General features: G+C 39.8%; 1 protein-coding gene across 4 annotated transcripts in view; it reads right to left on the bottom strand.

The window, feature by feature from the left end:
* Positions 1-8,654: 8,654 nt before the first annotated feature.
* The window catches only part of RB1CC1 (RB1 inducible coiled-coil 1), a 101,910-nt gene continuing 90,312 nt past the window's right edge, over positions 8,655-20,252 (bottom strand). For 3 of the 4 annotated variants that reach the window (XM_060243800.1, XM_060243799.1, XM_060243801.1), the window contains 5 exons: positions 20,034-20,081; positions 14,458-14,516; positions 11,493-11,629; positions 10,776-10,846; positions 8,655-9,892 (listed from right to left, as the gene is read on the bottom strand). In XM_060243800.1, the coding sequence (XP_060099783.1) occupies positions 9,815-9,892; positions 10,776-10,846; positions 11,493-11,629; positions 14,458-14,516; positions 20,034-20,081 (393 nt within the window). In that variant the 3' untranslated portion in view covers positions 8,655-9,814. The remainder of the gene's footprint in view (positions 9,893-10,775; positions 10,847-11,492; positions 11,630-14,457; positions 14,517-20,033; positions 20,082-20,252) is intronic. The other variant, XM_060243802.1, reaches the window with a different exon arrangement.

Raw genomic sequence — 20,252 nt, 5'->3', positions numbered from 1 at the left:
CCAGGGGAAAAGAGTCACACTTACAAATGCTCAGGAGTTGCATAGATTTTTTGAAGAAAATAAAGAATTTGCACCATGATGGATTACAAATTATTGTCTTGGAATGTTAATGGACTAAATTCACCACAAAAAAGAAGGGCAACATTTCATTGGATTAAGAAACAAAACTGTAATATAATATGTTTGCAAGAAGTACATAGTAAACAAAAGAATTATAAATTTTTATGGAATAAACAATTAGGAGTAGAATTTTTTTCACTAGCTGAACAGAAGAAAAGAAGAGTGGTTTTATATATCAAACAAGAATTGGAGCCAAAATTAGTGTTTAAAGATAAGGACGGAAGATTTGTAGCAGTGGAGACAATATTAAATGGGAAAAAATGTTGTTATTGGGATTGTATGCGCCTAATGGTGCAAAGGATGCTTTTTTCCAAAGACATTACACAACAATTTGATGAACTGACCTATGATCAAGTATTGTTAATGGGAGACTTCAATGGAACAGTTAAGAACTCACTGGATAGATCTGGAGGAAAAAAAATGATGGGAAAGAAGGGAAATTGCCAAAGTCTTTCTTTGAATTGGCTAAACAAGAAAATTTAGAAGATATATGGAGAAAATTTAATCCTGAAGAGCGGGACTATACTTTTTTTTCAGCAAGACAAAAAACTTTTTCTAGAATTGACATGCTGAGGGGAACTAAAGACTAAAGTCTTATAACAAAGAAGATAGAGATTTTACCTAAAATAGGGGCTGACCATAACCCAATGTGGATTACAAAATTGTCCAAGAAATTGAGAAGATGGAGACTGAATGAAGATTTGCTACAGAATAAAGAAACAGTGACATATCTACAAAAAGAAACTAAAGCCTTTTTCCAAGTGAATTATAAAGGAGATATTGATTTTCAGACGGTCTGGGATGCTTATAAAGCAGTAATGAGAGGAGTGTTGATTACTTTGAATAATAAAGACAAGAGAAGAAAAGAAAAACAGTTGTTGGACATTCAAAATGAAATAAAGAAAAAGGAAGGGGAGTTGAGAAAAAGACCAGGGAAAAAGAAAATTTTAAGGGAAATTACAATACTACAAACTCAAATGAGACATTTGTTGAATAAAGAAGTGGAATGAGTTTGAAAAGACTTCAACAGAAATCCTTTGAGGTAGCAAATAAACTGGGAAAGTATTTGGCTTGGCAATTGAAGAAAAAGAGAGAAAATAGAATTATTAACAGAATTGTGGTAGATGGAAGAGAAGTGGTTACTCAAGAGGGAATAAAAAGAGAATTTTTCAAGTACTATGCCAAACTGTTTAAGGGTGTTAAAATAACGAAAGAGAAGATGGATGAATATTTACAAAAGTTAAAAATAGAACTCCTAACTGAAAATATGAGAAAAGTTTGAATGACCCAATTGAAAAGATAGAATCTAAAGCAGCAATTAATGCAATGAAAAATGGAAAAGCTCCTGGGCCAGATGGATATACAGCTAAATATTTTAAAACTTTTAAGGACGAATTAATACCAAAATTGCAGAAGTTGATGAATATAATAAGAATAAAAGGGAAAGTACCAAATACATGGAAAGAAGCTGTTATTTCGTTGATACCTAAAGAAGATAGAGATGCCACGAATGTAAAAAATTAGACCAATTTCGTTATTAAATAATGACTATAAAAAATTTACAAGAATCTTGGCAGAACGGCTTAAACAACATTTGATAAATTTGATAAAGGAAGATCAAGCAGGGTTTCTTCCCAAAAGACAAATAAGAGACAATATTAGGACTGTTGTAAATATTGTAGAATATTATGAAAGACATCCAGAAAAAGAAGTAGCATTATTCTTTGCAGATGCAGAGAAAGCATTTGACAATTTAAGCTGGGACTTTATGTTCGCAGTAATGGAAAAAATGGAGTTGGGAGAAAATTTTATAAGAATGATAAAAGCAATATACTTCGAACAAAGGGCAAGGTTGTGTGTTAATGCAGATTTTACAGAAGAAATGAAAATTAGCAAAGGTACTAGACAAGGTTGTCTGCTTTCACCACTGTTGTTTATAATGACTCTTGAAATTTTATTGATGCAGATTCAAGAAGAAAAAGATATACAAGGTTTACGAATAAAAGGATGTACTTACAAATACAGAGCGTTTGCTGATGATATAATGTTTATAAATGAAAACCCCATATGAGATTTATGCTTTCTCTGGAGATTCCTGGGCAGACCACTGACCTTGGGCTACTGCTCCTGCCATGTGGGCTCCCCATTTGAACAGGCTGGCATCTGTTGTGATCACAACCCCTTGGGGTTCCCTCATTTCCTGTCCCTGGAGAAACTGGTTGGGAGCTTATCACCACTTGAGGGCCCGTTGCAGGTCAAGCGGAATTGAGATTAACATTGGACTCTTGAGGCTTATTTGTTTCTGAAAGGGAAGTATGTAACAGCTTCTGCAGAGGCCTTGTGTGAAAATGAGCGCACTGAACTACATCCTGACACAACACCATCATGCCCAGCAATTGTGCCAGACTCATCAGCCTTACTTTCTGTCCCTGTTTGACTTCGGCCACTAACTGGAGGATCTTCGTTCGTCTTACGGGTGTCAGAAAGACCCTGTTCCCCCTGGAGTCAATCTGGACCCCTAGGTGAGTCAGGAACTGGGACGGTTGAAGAGAGCTCTTCTGGGTGTTTATGACAAATCTGTGCGAAGCAAGGGTCCTCATGGTGTGCTCTAAGGCTCCACCAGTCTGTTCCAGTGAGGGGACTTTGACCAGGTGTCGTCCAGATATGGAAATAAGGCCACCCCTTGCAGCTGGAGGGTTGCCACTAGAGTGACCAGCACTTTGGTGAACACTCTGGGAGAGGACTTGAGTCCAAAAGGCAATGCCCTGTATTGGTAGCCTCACCCATCGTAGGCGAAGCGAAGGAACCTGCAGTGTTTCTGTGCAATGGGAATGTGAAGGTAAGCCTCCGATAGGTCTATCGAGGCCATGAAGTCCCCCTGCTGGATCGCAGCTAGAATCGACTTCAAGGTCTCCATCTGGAACTTCTTCGTGACGACTCTTTTGTTCACCCATTTTAAGTCCAGTATCGCCCGCATGTCTCCGTTTTTCTTGGGCACCATGAAAAAGACTGAGTAGGCTCCCTGAAATCTTTCTGCCTGAGGAATTGGTTCTATGGCCGCTATCTGCACAAGATGATTGATGGCTAGGAGTAGAGTCTGATGCTTCTTGGCAGACTGGAACCTGGGTATCTCTAGGAAATGGTCCCGGGGTAGAGTGTGAAATTCCAGGGAGTAGCCATTGGATAGTATGTCCAGTACTCATCTGTCTGTAACTGTCTGGTGCCAGATGTGGGAAAATTTCTGGAGACGACCGCCTATCCCCTCCTTGACTGACGTCCCATCCCGGTCAAGCTGAGTTGGTTTTTTTCAGTCCCTTTGGGTTTTGGCTTTGTTTCCCCGAGGAGGGTCTGCCTTCTCTAGACTTTGGCTGCCACTATGTTCTGTAAGGTTTAAAAGATGATTGTCTGGAATTCCTCCTGCTGTCCCGAAAGGGCTGGAACCTCCGCTTTGTCCTATTGTCTCTTCTCTTGGAGGGCAGAATTTTTTTCTTGTTCCTGTCTTTGATGAGGTATCTGTCCAAGGCTTTCCTGAAGAGAAAATGCCCTTTAAAGGGAATTGCTGTCACTTTGGATCTGGCGGGGGGGGGGGTACACATTCCAATTGCGAAGCCAGGTGTTCCGTCGAGCCGTAATGCTGGAAGCCATAGCTCTGGCTGAAAGCTGCAATGCCGCCAACGTGGAGTCCGCTGCAAAGGTGGTGGCCAAGGTAACCTTTTAAGGGAGTCCTTGATATCCTTGGGAAGGTCATCCCTCTTGGCCAGGTCTGATGCTCTGCAGAAAAGGGGCACGGTAGCCAACACCTTCAATGTGTTGGAGGATGCTTCAAAATCCCACCTGAGGGCCTGCTCAATACATTTTTCCATGGGGACCTTTGGCATTCCATCTGCGTCCATTGGAAGGATAGAATTGGAAGCCAGGCTGTTGACTGGGTCATCTACCACTGGTAACTTTGGACATCTCGTGGCTTCCGGGATGAAGGAGAAAAATTTTGCGACGTTTGAGGAAGTGGCTTTTGGCTTTGTTAGATGTTCCCACTCTGACCTAATGATGGAGTAGAAGCTGGCTGGCAGTGGAACCTGCAGTGATTTGAAATCCGATTTCGGAATGATGTCTTCCATTCCCACTGGGAATTCGGTGTCCTCCTCCTCTTTATTCTTGGGGGTGTATTGGATCTGCAGAGAACTTATCACCTTCAGAAGTAATCGTGAGTAGACATCTGGGGGGAAAAGCTTGGAGTGAGTGGCAGCTACCACCTCTTCTTCCTCCAAAAGTTCCTCCGTATCCTTAGGAAGAGACGCGTCTGAAAGGTCAGAGTCTTCCTCCTCTTGATCTAAAAGAGAAGGGCTGTGGTCTACTCGTTTGTGCTCAGGGGACCTGAGGGGTTGGGGTGGAGACCGCGGAGGATGCAGCTTGGACCTCTTTTTTAACTAGAAACTGGATCCAGAAGAAGTTGTTCTTGGCATCATCTCCTGACAAGTCTATAGGATGGCTCTCCTCCCTCTCCTCCTGGGCTGGTGAATCAGCCAGCTCCAGATCACAAGTGGCTTCGTCCAATAGTGCTCCCTTGGGGAAACCAGAGGGGGTGGCCATCTTAGCCTGGGAAGACTGAAAATGAAAGTAAGCAACAAGATGAACTCCATTCCTGCCTAAAATCAACCCCTCATCCCCACAACCTTTGGGAACTACCCTCGTCCTCCATACCCTTCGCCTTCTTGAGCAGGCACCAGGTTAAAGGGAATCTCCCCTTCCAACCAGAGGAAAAAAAGGGAGGGGCTCGAATGGGCACTGCTGCTACTGTGGCCAGGTGGACTCAGGAACCCCATTATCCCCTCCGTCTGCCTGGGTAATGCTGCAGCATGGGCTATGCTGGGGTGGGGTTGGGGCTGCCTCAGCCTCCTTGCTCAGCCTCAGCAGTCTGGGAGCGCTATGTGCCTGCTGTGAGACCTCTCCCCATTCTTCTTGTTCCGCTGCTGCTCACGAGACCCCCTGGATTCTTCCATGGCCTCCCTGCTCCTCTGTGGGGCCGCGGGAAATGGCGTGGACGTGCCTTGCGGCCGAGGCTCCTTCTGCGCCAGCGGGGCTGAACTCTCCCCGCTCCTGGGATTAGCGCGATGCCGCACTTCGTCTTCAAAGGTGTTTTTTCTTTCTCTTTTCTTTCTCTTTTTTTTCTACCGGGCAAGGTGCCCAAAGGCTCTAGCTCAGCACGTCCTGCTCCGATGGCAGGGCTATACAAACTGGAGACCAAGGGCCAAGCATCTCCCCTCCGGGTCAAGTTTGTTCAGCCCTGCCTTCGGAGAGGAGCTATGATCCCAAGAGTGAGGACAGGCCCACTCCTGGGACCACTGGAGAAGGATCCACTTCCCAGCTGCAAAGCAAGTATTTCTGCAAAGCCAGGCAGAGGTGATGTTCAAAGCCATAGCCCTGGTGACAGTGAAGTATTTGCAAAGAAGGCTGCTGCTAGGGCAATCTTTAATTCATCCTTTAGTTTCTTAGAGATATCACTATCTGCTGTTGAAAAGTTTGAAGCCCAAGAGTAGATTGCTCTAACAAAAAGTGAGCTTGCTATGGATGCCCTGAGGGAAGTTGAGGAAGCTTCAAAGTTTTTGTGCAGTGATTGTTCAGTCTTTCTGCCACAGGGATCCTTGGGAAGGCTGTCTGCCTCCACAGGTAAATCCAAAATGGAACACAGACTAGCCACAGGATAGTTCACTAATGGTAGCTTGAAGCACTCCACCACCTCTGGCACCATAGAGTAGAGCTTGAAGATGATGGGATGATTTGGTTTAGGCCTGGCTGAGGACTCCCATTCAGTCTGGACTACCTTATCAAACACAGCCAGGAAAGGAATCCCAAGAGGAAACAACCCTGCTTTTGGGAAGGCTCTGGAAGAACTTGCTGGTTTGCTTGAGTCAGGTGCTTCCACCTCTTTACTGTTGACTAGAATATCCAGAATATCTAACAGTTTTGGGAAGTTCTTGTACAAAACATCCTGTGGGAAAAGACCAGTTTGCATAGCAGTGATTGCAGGTTCTTCCTCATCTAATAGCTCACCTTTTTTCCATATGTGAGGAAGAATTGGAGCATTCAGAGTCCTGGTACATATGTTCCCAAGAGAAGGTTTGGTTCTCTGCTAGAACTGGTATAATTATCTAATCTTCTTTTAGAGTGAGAGGGAAAGCGGGAGATCCTATCCACCCCACCCCCTCCTGACTACATGATGCACTACTTAAGGGAGAGTAATGTCCATATCTACTAGGAGAGTTAGAGGAGCTCCTAAGGTTAGGAATAGCCTGTGAAATGGCTTCTCTAATTTTTCTCTGCATTTCCCCCTTAATCCAGGCTAGGAGAGTAGTTTGAACATTATCCTGAGAGGTCCAAAGCAGAGGTTTCTGTCATGCTGGGAGATTTGAGAGGGGGAGGAGGAGAGCTCAAGACTAGAGGCTATGCTATCCTGGGGTATGGACTCAGAAAAGCCATCTTGCACAGCCATTTCCTACCTGTTTTCTTTGGGTGGTGGTGGGGGGGTGGGTAGGAAAAGAAAACAAAAAAGCAATCCACCAAGGGATGTCTAGTTTGGGCCCTTTTATACCAGGCTTCTGCAGGCTGGCAAATGGTTGATGGTACAGCAAAGGCTAAAGCTTGCTGTATCCAACCTACCTGGAAAGCCTCTGTAAGTTGCGTAGAGAGCATGGGTACTCTGGTGTGAAAGCTTCCGATGCTTCTATTAAAAGACAGTGATTGGGAAGTTCCTGGCTTGAAGTCTGGAGACCCTGCAGCTTGGAAGGGGGGGGGGGAGAGCTGGAGCAAGGAATCCTCACTGCTGCAAAAAGCTCCCTCTTCCTTCTGCCGAACGAACTTGGTACATGGTGGAGAGGGTTTGATGTTCTCCCCACTCCTAGGTAATCTCCCACGTAAACAGAAAGAATAAACAGAAATTTGTGGTGTGGGGGGGGATAACAGAAATAAAAAAATTAGGAATCATTGTGCTCAAATGGAGTACAGCTGATGACTTCTGTCTGCCTTGAAGCAGGACCAAAGACTGGAGTCTAAGAGAGAAGCCCCTCTTCTTCAGGAATTGCAAAGAAGACTGGTGATCCTGCCTGTCTATAGGGAGGAGTTTCTCCCAGAAGTTGAGACTGCCCCCTGACCACTGGAGAATAGACTAATAAAGTTGAGATTAGCAACTAATTTTATCCAAAGGAAAAAAGTTACCAACTGCTTTCAGACAAGGGACTGACAAGTATAAAAACTGCACAGAAATGACACATCCAAAATGGAAAGGCACTATTGGGCAATTTAGTGTATCTTCTCTCCTTGTGCATGCACTGTTTATTCAAATTATGAGAATACAGATCTGGTTTTGTTGTTGTGGAGCCTGATGAAACAAGGTGGCACTACATAGCAGTCATACTTCCATAAGCTAGTCAGATTGCAGTATCTAGTAAGTATGTAAACTAAATATTTTTCAGATGACTGTTCAGAATCATTACTGAATATGTTAGGGTTTTGTTTGACAGAATTTCCATTTTAGATACACACCAAGGTTATAAAATGAAACAGATGACAAATAATTATGAAAAACCAAGGTCATTATTGAATGTCTATTCTAAAGGTATGACTTAATACTACTTGAACAGTTACTTCCTAAAGTTCTTCTGAGAGGCTGGTGTAAGCAATGAACAAAGTTCCATAAGGAGCTGGCTTTTCAGTAGAGTTTATAGGAACATATGTTCCATTTGAGAGAAATTGAGGACATGATGTCTAAGTAACTTACCTCAGTTCTGTGCTCATGCTTCCAATTTTTCACTTTCATTGTTAAGTACTTACACTTGTAGGGCTTCGTGCTGGGGAGATATAAAGGCTTTAGATACCAATTCTCTCACCTATACCTTCAGACATTATAGTGAACAAACTTGGTCATATCCTTTAAGCACTTGTCACACTACTGGAAACATGGCTTCACACTTAACTGGTATAGTAATTTTATCTCTGTGTTCTTCTGAACTGTGGCAATACATCTGCCCCATTATGTACCTGTTTACAGTGTTGCTGAAAATTCACCATCTTCCTTCAAGAAGCTCAGAACAGCATGTGGGGATGATTCCTCCACCCATATCTTGTGAAGTACATTAAAGGGAACATGTAACTGACCTGAAGTCAACCAGAGAACAGAGATTCAAACTTTCCAGATCAAGTCCAGCACTTCCAACTATTACATTATGGTGGTGCTTACAGCAAAGCAAGTGTAATTTATTTATTTATTCTATGACTTATATCCCGCCCTTCCCATAAAATGGCTCATAATGGTGGAAGCAGATACTTTTAAAAATCTTTCTACCTCCAAGCACCATACAGTCATAAAAATAAGCAGAAAAGAAAGACATATGAAACTGGCCCTTATCTGTTATATGTGTAAAAGATTCCTAGGAAAAAATGTAAATCAGTCCACTATCTAATAGTTCTTCCATAATATAAATAATAAGGTACAATTAGAATGACAAATTCTAGAGCAGAAAAAAAATTAGAACACACTGTTTTGCCTTGTCCCAAGCAATTTATTTAAGTCATTTTATTTATATGTTTTGCTGTGCAAACATGAACTGTCATTTAAATTATTACCTCAACCATACACTGAAAATTGTAGAATGCTGTTTCTTTTGGAATAATACAGGCATTTTATATTCATAAAAATTCTTATACATTTAAATTTTAAATTTACAAGAACAGTCTTGGATAGAACTGCCGTACCACATTGGCGTTTAAAAAGCATGCGGACCATTCAGACATTTACAGTTTCAAATCTTTATTATTTTAAAATTCTACATGTCTTTTACAATACAATAATTTGTTACTTAAATGATCTTTTTATAGTTAATGTACAATGGATTCTCCCCCCACCCAAATCTCATCCATGAAATACAATTTCATCAATATGATTTTTCTAAATAGATTAATACAAGACTTTTCCTGTGGTTTGGGAAGGTCCAGGTGCTTCATTTCAATACAAGAGCACAGTTACTTCCCTTCAAATCAAACATTCAAAAGTTCTTCTGAAGACTGCAGATTTACATATGACTGATTCATTATCAGCCCATCAAATAAATTTTCTTCTTCTTCTGTCACTTTTATATTAAAGGGCTTTTTAATGCAGTGGAGCAAGTTGCAGTTGTTACCTTTCATTAACTGAGGCAAACTCATGTTGAAGAAAATTATGATTATCTGCATGCAATGAACACTCCTCTTTAAATAGCTGATGAATGTATACTTATTATAAAGAACTTGTTAAAGAGTGCAAGTACTTTGATAATGATTTCACAAAAGGACGAATGCTGGTAATAATGGTAGCTAACATTTAAACAGCTAATAAGAACTAATGTATATTTAACAGACAATTAACATGGCTAGTAAACAAGCCATGATAAAACAGGATTTGCCCTTTCAGAAAAATGAACTAATTTGGTCCACACATCTAAAGTTATCTGGGTAAAAAACTGGAACAATTGGGCCAGACATTTTGATGAAATTCTTGCTTCTAAAATATAACACACTAAAAAAAGGGGAGGGGGGGCCTTGCATATTGGGGAGCATTGTCATGTGACCTCAGTATAAAAAGATGATGGCCTGCTACTTGGAGTGATAAATGAGCACTGATGGCCAAGCCAGAAAAAATGATGAGCTGAGTTTCCATCATGTGTTATACTTTCTTGTTCCATGGCACTGCTTTTACTCTGTAGAACTTTGTTCCTAGAGGAACTTTAAATCTGTTTTGAGCCTGAACAAAAAAACAAACAAAAAGGATTATTCAGAATGATGTAGAAGAACCAGTCTTCAATATTACGTATTTATACTTTCCAAACCTTAGCTGCTGTGTTGATAGTTTTGTGACAGTTCATGGTTTGAAGTCGATATTCTAGTCCAGTTCTAGCTAGTATACAGATTACATGCACAAGAACACCATCACTAACAATAGCACTATTTTGCACTAGCACAATAATGGTAGTTGACTATAAATCAAATGCTCTTGCACATTCTTGGTGGCCAACTCTTCTGAGAAGCAACTGCATGCATGTAAGGAAAAAGGTTGCTCTCTGGAGGTACATACAGCTCAATCCATCTAAAAGAGGAGAATTCTAAAGAAATGACTTGAAAGGGAGAGGGGGAAACTAGACCTTTCTAAGCAGCAGTTGATGAAAACCAGCATAGTGTTGTGATGCCTTGCTTCTTGATAAACATTAGGTTATTAGCTATAGGCAAAACCTCAATAAATTTCCCAGGTAACTTCCCTGAAATAAAACAATATCCATATCCATCACAAAGTGATTTTAATCTTCAAAGTTAATCAGGAGCAATTTCATTAATAAATAGTAGTAGAGGTAGCTAAATTGGACTGTTGTATGACATATGGAAGTGGAATGAGCAGCAAATTCAAAGCTGAGTTAAAAGTTATCTGAATTTATTATTTTTAATATTGCATGCTGAGGGGAAATCCCTCTCTTCTCTCCTGATCATTAGCCCTGAGGCCACAAAACAATTGTCCTAAGTAAGTCTTGGGTCATCACTTTCTCCAGTATCATGCTTTTGAACAGGATTCAGGTACAACTCACCAAGAGTTATCATGGGATCCTCTCAATCAATTTTTAATTAATTTTCCTTACCTTTTTAGCCTGGCAATATTCCTTTTCCATTACTTTCCCTAGAACCCAGGGTCTTCTAGATGCACCTGAAGCTACAAGGAAAATTTTCATTACTTGTTGCATGATTATACTTTAAAAGAAGTATGAAAATTGTCTGACTATCTACGTTAACAGCCTCTTTTAGTTTTTTAAAAAATAGAGTGAGATTAATGTCAAGTCAGGAAAAAACATGCACCTTGCAAGACATATAAATATATGTTTCACAGAACACAAAACTGGGACAATTATCTAAGCTTGGAAGACACCCCTCCCACACACTATTTATTGCATTTACACACTGCCTCTCCCCTAAAACAGGACTCAAGGGAGCGATCTTACATCATCAGTTTTAAAATATACTATTTAAAATAGCAAAAGTGAACAAATTAAAACAAATCCAACAATAACTTAAATTGTTCTACAAGTGTTCAAGAATAGTACTAGCAGCTATCGCCATTCAATGTGATTCTCTGGATCCAAACTTTTGTGTTCCAGGCTATCAAGGAATGATTTGCAGAATGTTATAATGTGTTACACATAAATGTGTTACAATTAAATGTAACTTGAATTGTTTTTATTTACACATATATATGCATGCTCACACATAATCATTAAAATTAAAACCTTTAAGAATTAACCATTAAGAATTAAAATTTAAGATTAGTGCATCAGAACATACTATACTCTTATGACACTTACCACACTCACCTGGTTTGAGGTCCAGTACAGCGAGGGATTCTGAGTGCAAGAAATACAAAGTTGGGCTAACGGTAAATAATACATAGTTGTCATGGCGTTCATCCAAAATAATGAGAACCAAATCGCCAACCTGAAAACTGGATAAAAAGCAAACAGAAAGGGATGGCTTTCAGGGACTTTTGGTGCAGTATTATATAGATCTGCTTATGGTTGTTAGAGAACTTCATATAGTTGCAGCTATTATTAACAGTTACACTGTATACTATAAATAGATAAGCTGTATTACAAGATGAGAGTCACAAAAAAATCCTGGGTTGGATGCTGCAGATCTGTTCTGCTACTAGATTTTGCTCTCTGACACCTAATGCATGCCACCAATTGAGGCCTTTTTCCATGAGGACTTGGGAGTGATGGGTATGAGAATAATATGAGAGTACTGTGATATGGATTTTACAAGCAGCCATTATCCCCAAGCTGGTTGTGGTTAAGCTTTAAACAGAGGAGTAAAATGAATTTTGGTGTGCTGTCATAAGCCTTGAATTCTCCTCTGTTATCTTATTATTCTGGAAAACAAGTGGGAGGCTGCAAGACCCCAGCCACCTCTCCACTGAGCTGATTTATTCCCTTTGTCCTTCAAATTTCCCAAAACTCTGATTTGGTCATCTCAACTTCACAGGGGGAAGTTAGTCTAGATGACCCATAGCCACCTGTGCACTGAACTGTTCACTTTCAAATTTTCTAAACCTCTGAGTCACCTTCTCAACTTGTGTGTGTGTGTAAGGTTACAATGATTGCTTTCTTCAAAATAAACAGTTTTATAGATTCCAATTGTATCTTCTGCTTTAAAAATGGTGGGGTCAATTTGACCTCATTTACGTTTTTGTGGGGTTCTGATGTTTTCAATGAGGAGTATTCTTGATCCCAATTCCAAAGTTGACTCTCCTTCATCCTGCATTCCTGAAGGAAGTTATTCTAGAGGTCTGATTTTTTTCATAGTAGACAATGCCATGACTGAGAGAGCTATCAGGTTTCCATTGCTTTTTGCTGAATTAGTATAGCTGTTTTTTTTTTAACCTTGGGAGGGTTAAGTGCTTTCTCTTTCAACTCTCCCCACCCACCTGTTCTGTCAATGTTCCAAGAGTCGGATTGGCTGGTACTGCTCAGTGAACATTCCAACCATGTTTAAAAGAAATTGGTAACTTTCAGTGAATGGGCAGGACGTTGACCTGTCTATCACATGAGTCCTTTAGGAAAGAGCCATAATACAAAGTCCATTTGGTTTCACATGTCAATTTAACATCAGCATAAACAAAAGAAGGCAACTACAATTCCCATAGATTTGATAAGAATTTGTTCAATTTATGTAAAGGCTTTAATTGAACAAACAGCAGCGAATTTAATATTGCAAAAAATCTTTTTTCTGCTCTTTTAATAGTCAAGTTATATAACCTTCAGAGACAAGATTTTAATATGGTGTTTTGCATTTGACTGTAGATAGCAGAACATGCATATTATTGCCAGGTGTATCGTGTTTTTACCATTTAAATACATCCAAGAATAACTGGGAGAGAAATCAAGGTGGTTCTTAGGCATATGCTGTATATGTATGCGTTTGCTATCTACACAGCTACTCTTTGTCAAGGTAGACTTCTATACATTTCTAAGCAATGTTGTTTATATGAACACACTCCACCAAGAAAACAATCTGATTCAGTGAGCCACCACAAATTGTGACCTTAAAAGTAGCAGACTAAATGCATTTTGAGTTCAAGACTGGTGCAGCATCCTTCCATTTCCACACGAAAACTCCTAAATGTGAACTGTCAGGACAGATACATATATAGGCTCGTAATTTAGTTCTAAGAACCTTCTGAGTCTGCCCTAACAGTAACTGAGAACAAACAAGCTGCTTATTGGCCAATTGCTGCAGTTGTGCATGAATGATGAGTGATGGAAGTTTCTACTAGTCCATGGTCACTTTTTCCTGTGTGAGAGGATGGATCAGAAAAGACTTTCTTCATTAATTTGCTATCTGCTTACCGAGGACAAGCCTATTAGTGAGGCAATGCGAGTAAAGGAAAGTGTTGGTTTATGAATTGTCTCTTCAGCCTTGGATATTTTTGAGCATAACACCCTCCCCCCCCTTTATTTGGGCCAATGATGATATGTTAAATTCAAATCATCTTGAAAAGAATGTTCTATAAGGTATGTGCAACAGATATGCTCTTAGCTGTCAAAATTCAAATAATTTCAAGTTTCAGTTTATAACTGACTCACTCTCTAGACACACAAAGACTAATTGTAATTAAACAAGGAATTGCCAATGAATAAGCCCATTTCAAGTTTTGCTTCGTTTAGTGATACAGTAAAACTTTTTAAAAGCCTCATGCACACAGACACATGTGACCTGCTCATTAATCCTATCACATAAATTCTCTGCATAAGCAAACCTGCTGTATGCCTCTAATTTAAAGGCCTGACAGGGTCATTTAAGTTGCCTCTTCCTGCTCTACATCCATTCTGTTTGTAAGTAAACCATTTAGTAATTTTCACAAGATATATCAACAGCTTAAATGTTCAAGATGCTTTCTTTATATCAGATATCAATTTCATCAATTGGCTATATGCAATTTACAAGCAAATCTGAATTAATACTTAAATCAGCTACAGGCAAGGAAGTAATTTTCAAACACACTTTAATCTTACAGTATAGCTTCCACTCAATATTTAAAAACAACAACAACAAAGCAGACAGAGGCAGATCTGTTAAATCTACCTTAAATTATAAATCAAACAAACTTACATTAAACAAAAGAGCATGAATCTACTGAAAAGTTTTCAAACATGTTAAGGATAATATGAAATCTATACATACTGATTATTTTTAAAGAGCACCACAAGACAAAAAAAGAATCAAAACAGAATAAAACACTTTCACTTAATGTTCATAAAAATAAATACTTACTCTCTGATAGCTATTTTTTCAGAATGCCTTAGAGACACTGAAGACATGCTTTGAGACATCTGCAAAAATCAGAAAGTGTATTTATTATCCTATTTGGGTAAGAAGGGAAGTTACATGTAGGCACAGTGTATCAGGAACAACTTCATATTGCATGCTGAATCGAAAAGCAAATAAACCCTAGCAAACTTGAAGTAATAATCCCATGTATACCTACCTGAAGGAAAGCCTCACTGAACTTAGTAATGCGACTTGGGGGTAAATCTGTACGGGACTGGCCTGCAAGTATCACAGTAATTACTGTCAAAGTTTGTTATTCTGAAGTGCCATTTTGTTATTTTATTTATATTCTGCTCCAAATGCATAATATACACATTTCTTTAATCTGAGGGCTAGGTCTCTGCTATCATGAGCAAGTGCTACATGTGGAAGGATCCTTCTCTCCGTCTTTTCATTCTGCAGCCCCCTGAACCCCATCAAAAGTGGCTCCTAAAAAGTCAGGCAACCTTCAAGAATGGCTCCTGCTCTATTTACACAAGAGGGGGAAGTGACAAACTTCCTCAGATTCTCACTCCCCCCAATCTCCTTTTGATTTCCATCTGTTATTTCTGTAAGAATGCAAGGCACACTGAAATGGATAGATTACTGTGTTTTTCAGCTCCTAGAGACAAAACCTCCATGGAAAAATGAATTACACCCAAAAGGCTATCAACTAAACAAAGAAATTTCAAGTTGCTCCCATGCTGTTTGCTTCATTCATACAAATATGTCTACTAATTCTGATTTCAGTAAGCACAGTAAACACATGCATGTATATAATTCAATCATTTATGTTCCACCTACATTTTTTATCTGCCGTGGCTCATTTTGTGGTGGCTCACAGAGACCTGAGTTTGACTCATCATGGCCTCCCAATTTATCTTTGAGCACAATTCAAGGTGCTGGTGTTGATCTTTAAAAGTCCTGTATCAATCTGGACCAGCATATCTTTCGGAGTGCCTACTCTCATATGAACCTACCTGACTGCTATTGTCATCTTCTGAGGCCCTGCTGTGGGTGCCCCTGCCTTCTGAAATTAGATGGGTGGCAAACAGAGAGGGTCTTCTCAGTCATGGAACTGAGAAACTGTCACTTCCCCCTCTTGTGTAAAACTGTGGAACTCCTACTTTAAGAGAAAATTTCTCTCACCTTCAATAACTGTCTTCTATCAGCAGATAAAGCTTTTGTTTGTTTGTTTGCTGTTCCCCCAGTGATCCCTCCTTCCTGTGTTATATTTTAATTACTGTTTCCTGTGTTTTTGTATATCTTAGTCCTAGTTTAATTGGTTTTAAATGTGTTTTTATCATGCTTGTTTTATCTGCTAGCTACTGGTGGCTCTGATAGGGAAGAAAAGTGGGACATAAATGTTATCAATCAATAATAAGTGCATGCCTAACATATAGGCCATCATGTGGGAACTACCGTATTTTTCGGACCATAAGACGCACTTCCTCCCCCCAAAAAAGTGGGGGGGAAAGCGTGTGCATCTTATGGAGTGAAGGGACGATAGGACGTACATTCCTCCGGGGGGGGGGGCGATCCGCTGCCTCCGCCTCCGATCCCGGTGCTTCCCCTGCGCCTACCTGCCTGGCTCCAGCTTTGCTTCCAGCAAGCGCTGGGATCACTCCATGCTGCCCCCACCGCAAACCCAGCGCTTCACGAGCGCCGGCTGCGGAGGGGACAGCGTGCTTCCTCCGTGCCTGTCTGCCTGGCTCCAGCTCTGATGCTTAAAGCAAGCGCCAGGATTGCTCCCTCCACCCTCTGATCCCGGCGCTTGCTGTAAGCATCAGAGCTGGAGCCAGGCAGACAGGCACGGAGGAAGCACGCTGCCCCCTCCGCAGCCGGCGCTCGCGAAGCGCTGGGTTTGCGGTGGGAGCAGCATGGAGCGATCCCAGCGCTTGCTGGAAGCAGAGCTGGAGCCAGGCAGGCAGGCGCGGGGGAAGCGCCGGGATCAGAGGCGGAGGCAGCGGATCGCCCCCCAGGAGGAAGGTGCGTCCTATGGTCCGGAGCGTCTTATGGACCGAAAAATATGGTAGTTCTAAATTCTTGGTTATTCTGAACAGATGAATGTTGGGTGATTAACACAACCAGTATTGTTCATAGTAATTTAGTAGCTCGATAGAAAATTTTAACAAGTGCAAAGTTGGGGGGGGGGGAATAGTAAACCACATTTATTTATTTTTTGGATTCCATCACTTTATTATGTAGTCAACAACAGCAGCCTGTCCCTCACTTTTTCCATTCACTTAGTAATCCCTGCTAAGTATCCTGTTATGCTCTGGGGAATTTTCCTGTTACCTGGGGAATTTTCCTATTTCACTTCCCCAAACAGGTGTCAGAAAGAAATTCTATGCTTTCCTGGAAATTTCCATTAAAATGTTAATTAGTATAAGGTCATCTCTGGCCAGGTGGTTATGAAACATTAGACCTTGCTAGCTAATGCAGTGATGTGCAGAGTTGGATTCCACAATACACTGATGGTTGCCATTTTTTCCGGTTTTCCCCTCTACCCAACAGTCCATTCTAGCCCCAGCAAAGTTTATTCCTGAGGTAGTGAAACCCTCATAGACTAAAAGACACACAGGGAAGGAGGCTGAGGAAGAGTGCAAAAAGGACAGTCACTTTTTCTGTCTCATTCATCAGTAAAGGTTTAATAACAGAAGAAGGGAGTGATTTTACCTTCTCCCCACTGCATCCTCCAAACCTGAAGGCATGTACAGGAAGTTCACCTTACTGCCACCTTGTTCCATTTGCTGGGTTTTTTTAACAGTACAATTCCAATAGGAGTATATGTGGTCTGAATGGCAGATAAAATGATGTTATCACTCCCAACATGTTGGGAAGAGAAAGTTATAAATCAAAATACATTATATACTGTATGAATGCTAGTACCACAAGATCATTCATTTGCTGCCATATGAATCTTCCCAAGAAGCAAGGTGGTGGACATGAATGTCAACATAACTGACATACAAAAACTTCCCCTAAGGGAAGAGCCATTACTGGAGGAACATTGCGGTAAAAGATGACAAACCAGAAGCAGTAACACAGTTAAGAATCTAGTCCCACTTCATACGTGGGTTCTTTACAAAGTCTCTCAGGCTTTAAGAAGGCTTCCTGTGGTTTCTAACAAGAACAGATCCTGGATAGGTGGTAGATGGGGCTGAAAGAAATCCAAAATGGTGTTTAAATGCCTCTGGATATTTTTTGGGGGGGGGAGAAGAAGGGAGGAGTACTGCAGAACTCTCATGACAAAGAATGGATAATACATTATTGATTTAATGGCTTGATTTAATATTTTTATTTATTTATAACATGAGACTTCTGTCATGCCTTCCAGAAGAATTCAAGAGGGAGCTTTCCAGAGCCAATGCTGTCTTCCAGCACTGATCTGTCTTTCAGAATACAGTTTTAGAGGGACTGTATGCAAGAAAAATGAGCCTGGATTGACCAATAAATAATATTATTATTTTAGTCATATATCCAGCAGTCCTTGACTTCAAAAACCTGGAGAGCTAAACAGCAAACAAAAGCTACTATGAAAGTCAACCATTTTTCTGTATTAACTAGATCATAGCTGCGTGCACTGTGTTAACTATCTCTCCAGGTTCTATATTTACAATCAAGATGGATTAGAATTTACACTTCTGTACAAGCAAAGAGCAGAAAAAACTACCAAACTACCCTTCCTGATTGTTAGGATATGTCAATTAGAAGGTTGTATATTATTTACTTAAAGTGATTGAGTCAACCTTAGATACTGTGTGCAGGATTTGTATAGAACTCACAAATGAATATGGTACCTCTGTTATACTTTCCATTGTTTTTAGAATCTCTACCTTAATTTAGGCAACTTAGCTAGTATCTTCCATTTTCAGTCGCAAAGAAGAACACATCACTGAAAAACTGAGCAGAGCTGATTGGTACCAGACAGACAAGAAAAAGACCCTAAAATAGAACTTGATCAATGGGAAACTGAACTAAAATCCTTGAGTTCACAGCACATCTGGAGACTGAGCTGAGAACACACTTCACAACTCTTCCTTATTATAAACATCTAACATATAATAAGAGAATTATTATTGATAAATAAATAAAAGGAAGTATCTTGAGTAGGGTTATACCAGATGTCCTTTTTTTGTATGTGTCCATCTTCTTTTGGGCTCCTTTTTTAAAAAAATGATGAAAATGTCCTCTTTTTGGGTTGGAAGGTTAGGAATATTCCTTGTTAGTAGCAGTTATCACAGCTTAACAATTGGGGTATTTAAAATGAGATTTGTCATAGTGATCACTTGTTTGAAGTAGGCAGTTGGGAAATATGTCCTCTCTTTTGCTTTTGAAAAAATGGTAACATTAATCTTGAAGTATTAAAAAAACCCCAAAAACCCTGCAGGCATGGGTCTTGGTCACTTATTTAACAGTTTTAAAACCAGTCATTATAACTACTAACAAGACAGGCAAAAACCAGATTTAGTCTATGCTTGCTTACTTGTGTAATAATTAAATTATAACTTTTCCTTGTGAAATTCTGTGACCAAATTCTGTTAACCAGACATCTAAACACTCATGCTTTTGTAGATTTGCTGGTGTACAATTTAACACAAATCAACAGATGAAGCACTTTCCCATGAGAAATGATCCCCCAAAGAGGAAAAAACAAGTTATTGCTAATTATGACAAATTAATGCTTCACACTTAAGTGGAGTTGCCAATTGCCTGGAGGAAAAAAATTACCAGTCCCTCTAACCCTTTCTACATATCAAAGGACTAGAACAGTTTTCTCCAGGCTTCCTGGCAACCCTACTTTCAAGTATGCTTATTTGGAAGCAAGTTTTACTTAAAATCAAGAAGACTTATTTTGAAGGGAATTGAGACAGAAATTAGACAGTAGTTCATGACAAAAATGAGAAAAGTTCATTATAAACTACTTTATTAGTCCATCTCCACATTCCTTCCACTGCTGATAACTAGATGCAGAAATTTAAGTCAAAGGCTGGAAGAAATTATTGCAAACCAGGATGATTTTTGTTATCAGAGTAAAGAAGAAAAGTCTTGCCAAGATCAGTCGATTAGTATTTTCCCCCTTAAAGTAAAGTTAATCCTCATGGGTTCATGGGTTGAGTGCTGTTTGGATAGTTCTTAAATTTCACTGAATCTGCTTTGTAGTATACATGGACAATGAGAGGGGCTGTTCCAAACATCAAAAATACATATTTTTTACAACTGTTCATTGCTTGACCTTGCAACTGAAGCTGATCTATATGGATCCATTTTTTTAGAAGCTATTGAGATTCCTAAATTATGACTGTGATCCTAAAAACATTTTCCCCACTGAATAAAATTAAAATTGGTCATTTTTCTGAGTATACCTGTTTAGGATTACTCTTGATGACAGATAAGTTACCAGTAATTTGATTATAATACCTACCCTACGGCAACAGAGATTGGCTATATTTCTAAAAGATAAATTAGTGTGAGATTTCACAAATAAAAATATACTGGAATGAATGACTACTGAAGCACTTTATATCTTTGCTTACCAATCTTTGATTAAGCCGCTTATTTTCCTCTTCTTTCAGCTGCAGTGTCTAAAAACAAAAAGCACAAAACTTAAATTTAAAAACGGCTTGCTATATATTAGTACTATATCAATTTACCCAGAATCTCAACAGATACATTTTTAAATACAAAAAAACTCAAGGCACATATAAATTATGGTCCTAATCCACTATGCTAGATGAAAGCTTGTAAACTCTCCC

This window comes from Heteronotia binoei, chromosome 7 (genome assembly GCF_032191835.1).
Source record: "Heteronotia binoei isolate CCM8104 ecotype False Entrance Well chromosome 7, APGP_CSIRO_Hbin_v1, whole genome shotgun sequence".
Taxonomy (NCBI): Eukaryota; Metazoa; Chordata; class Lepidosauria; order Squamata; family Gekkonidae; genus Heteronotia; species Heteronotia binoei.
Note: the sequence above shows the minus strand (reverse complement) of the source record. Positions and strands in the feature narration are given on the sequence as shown.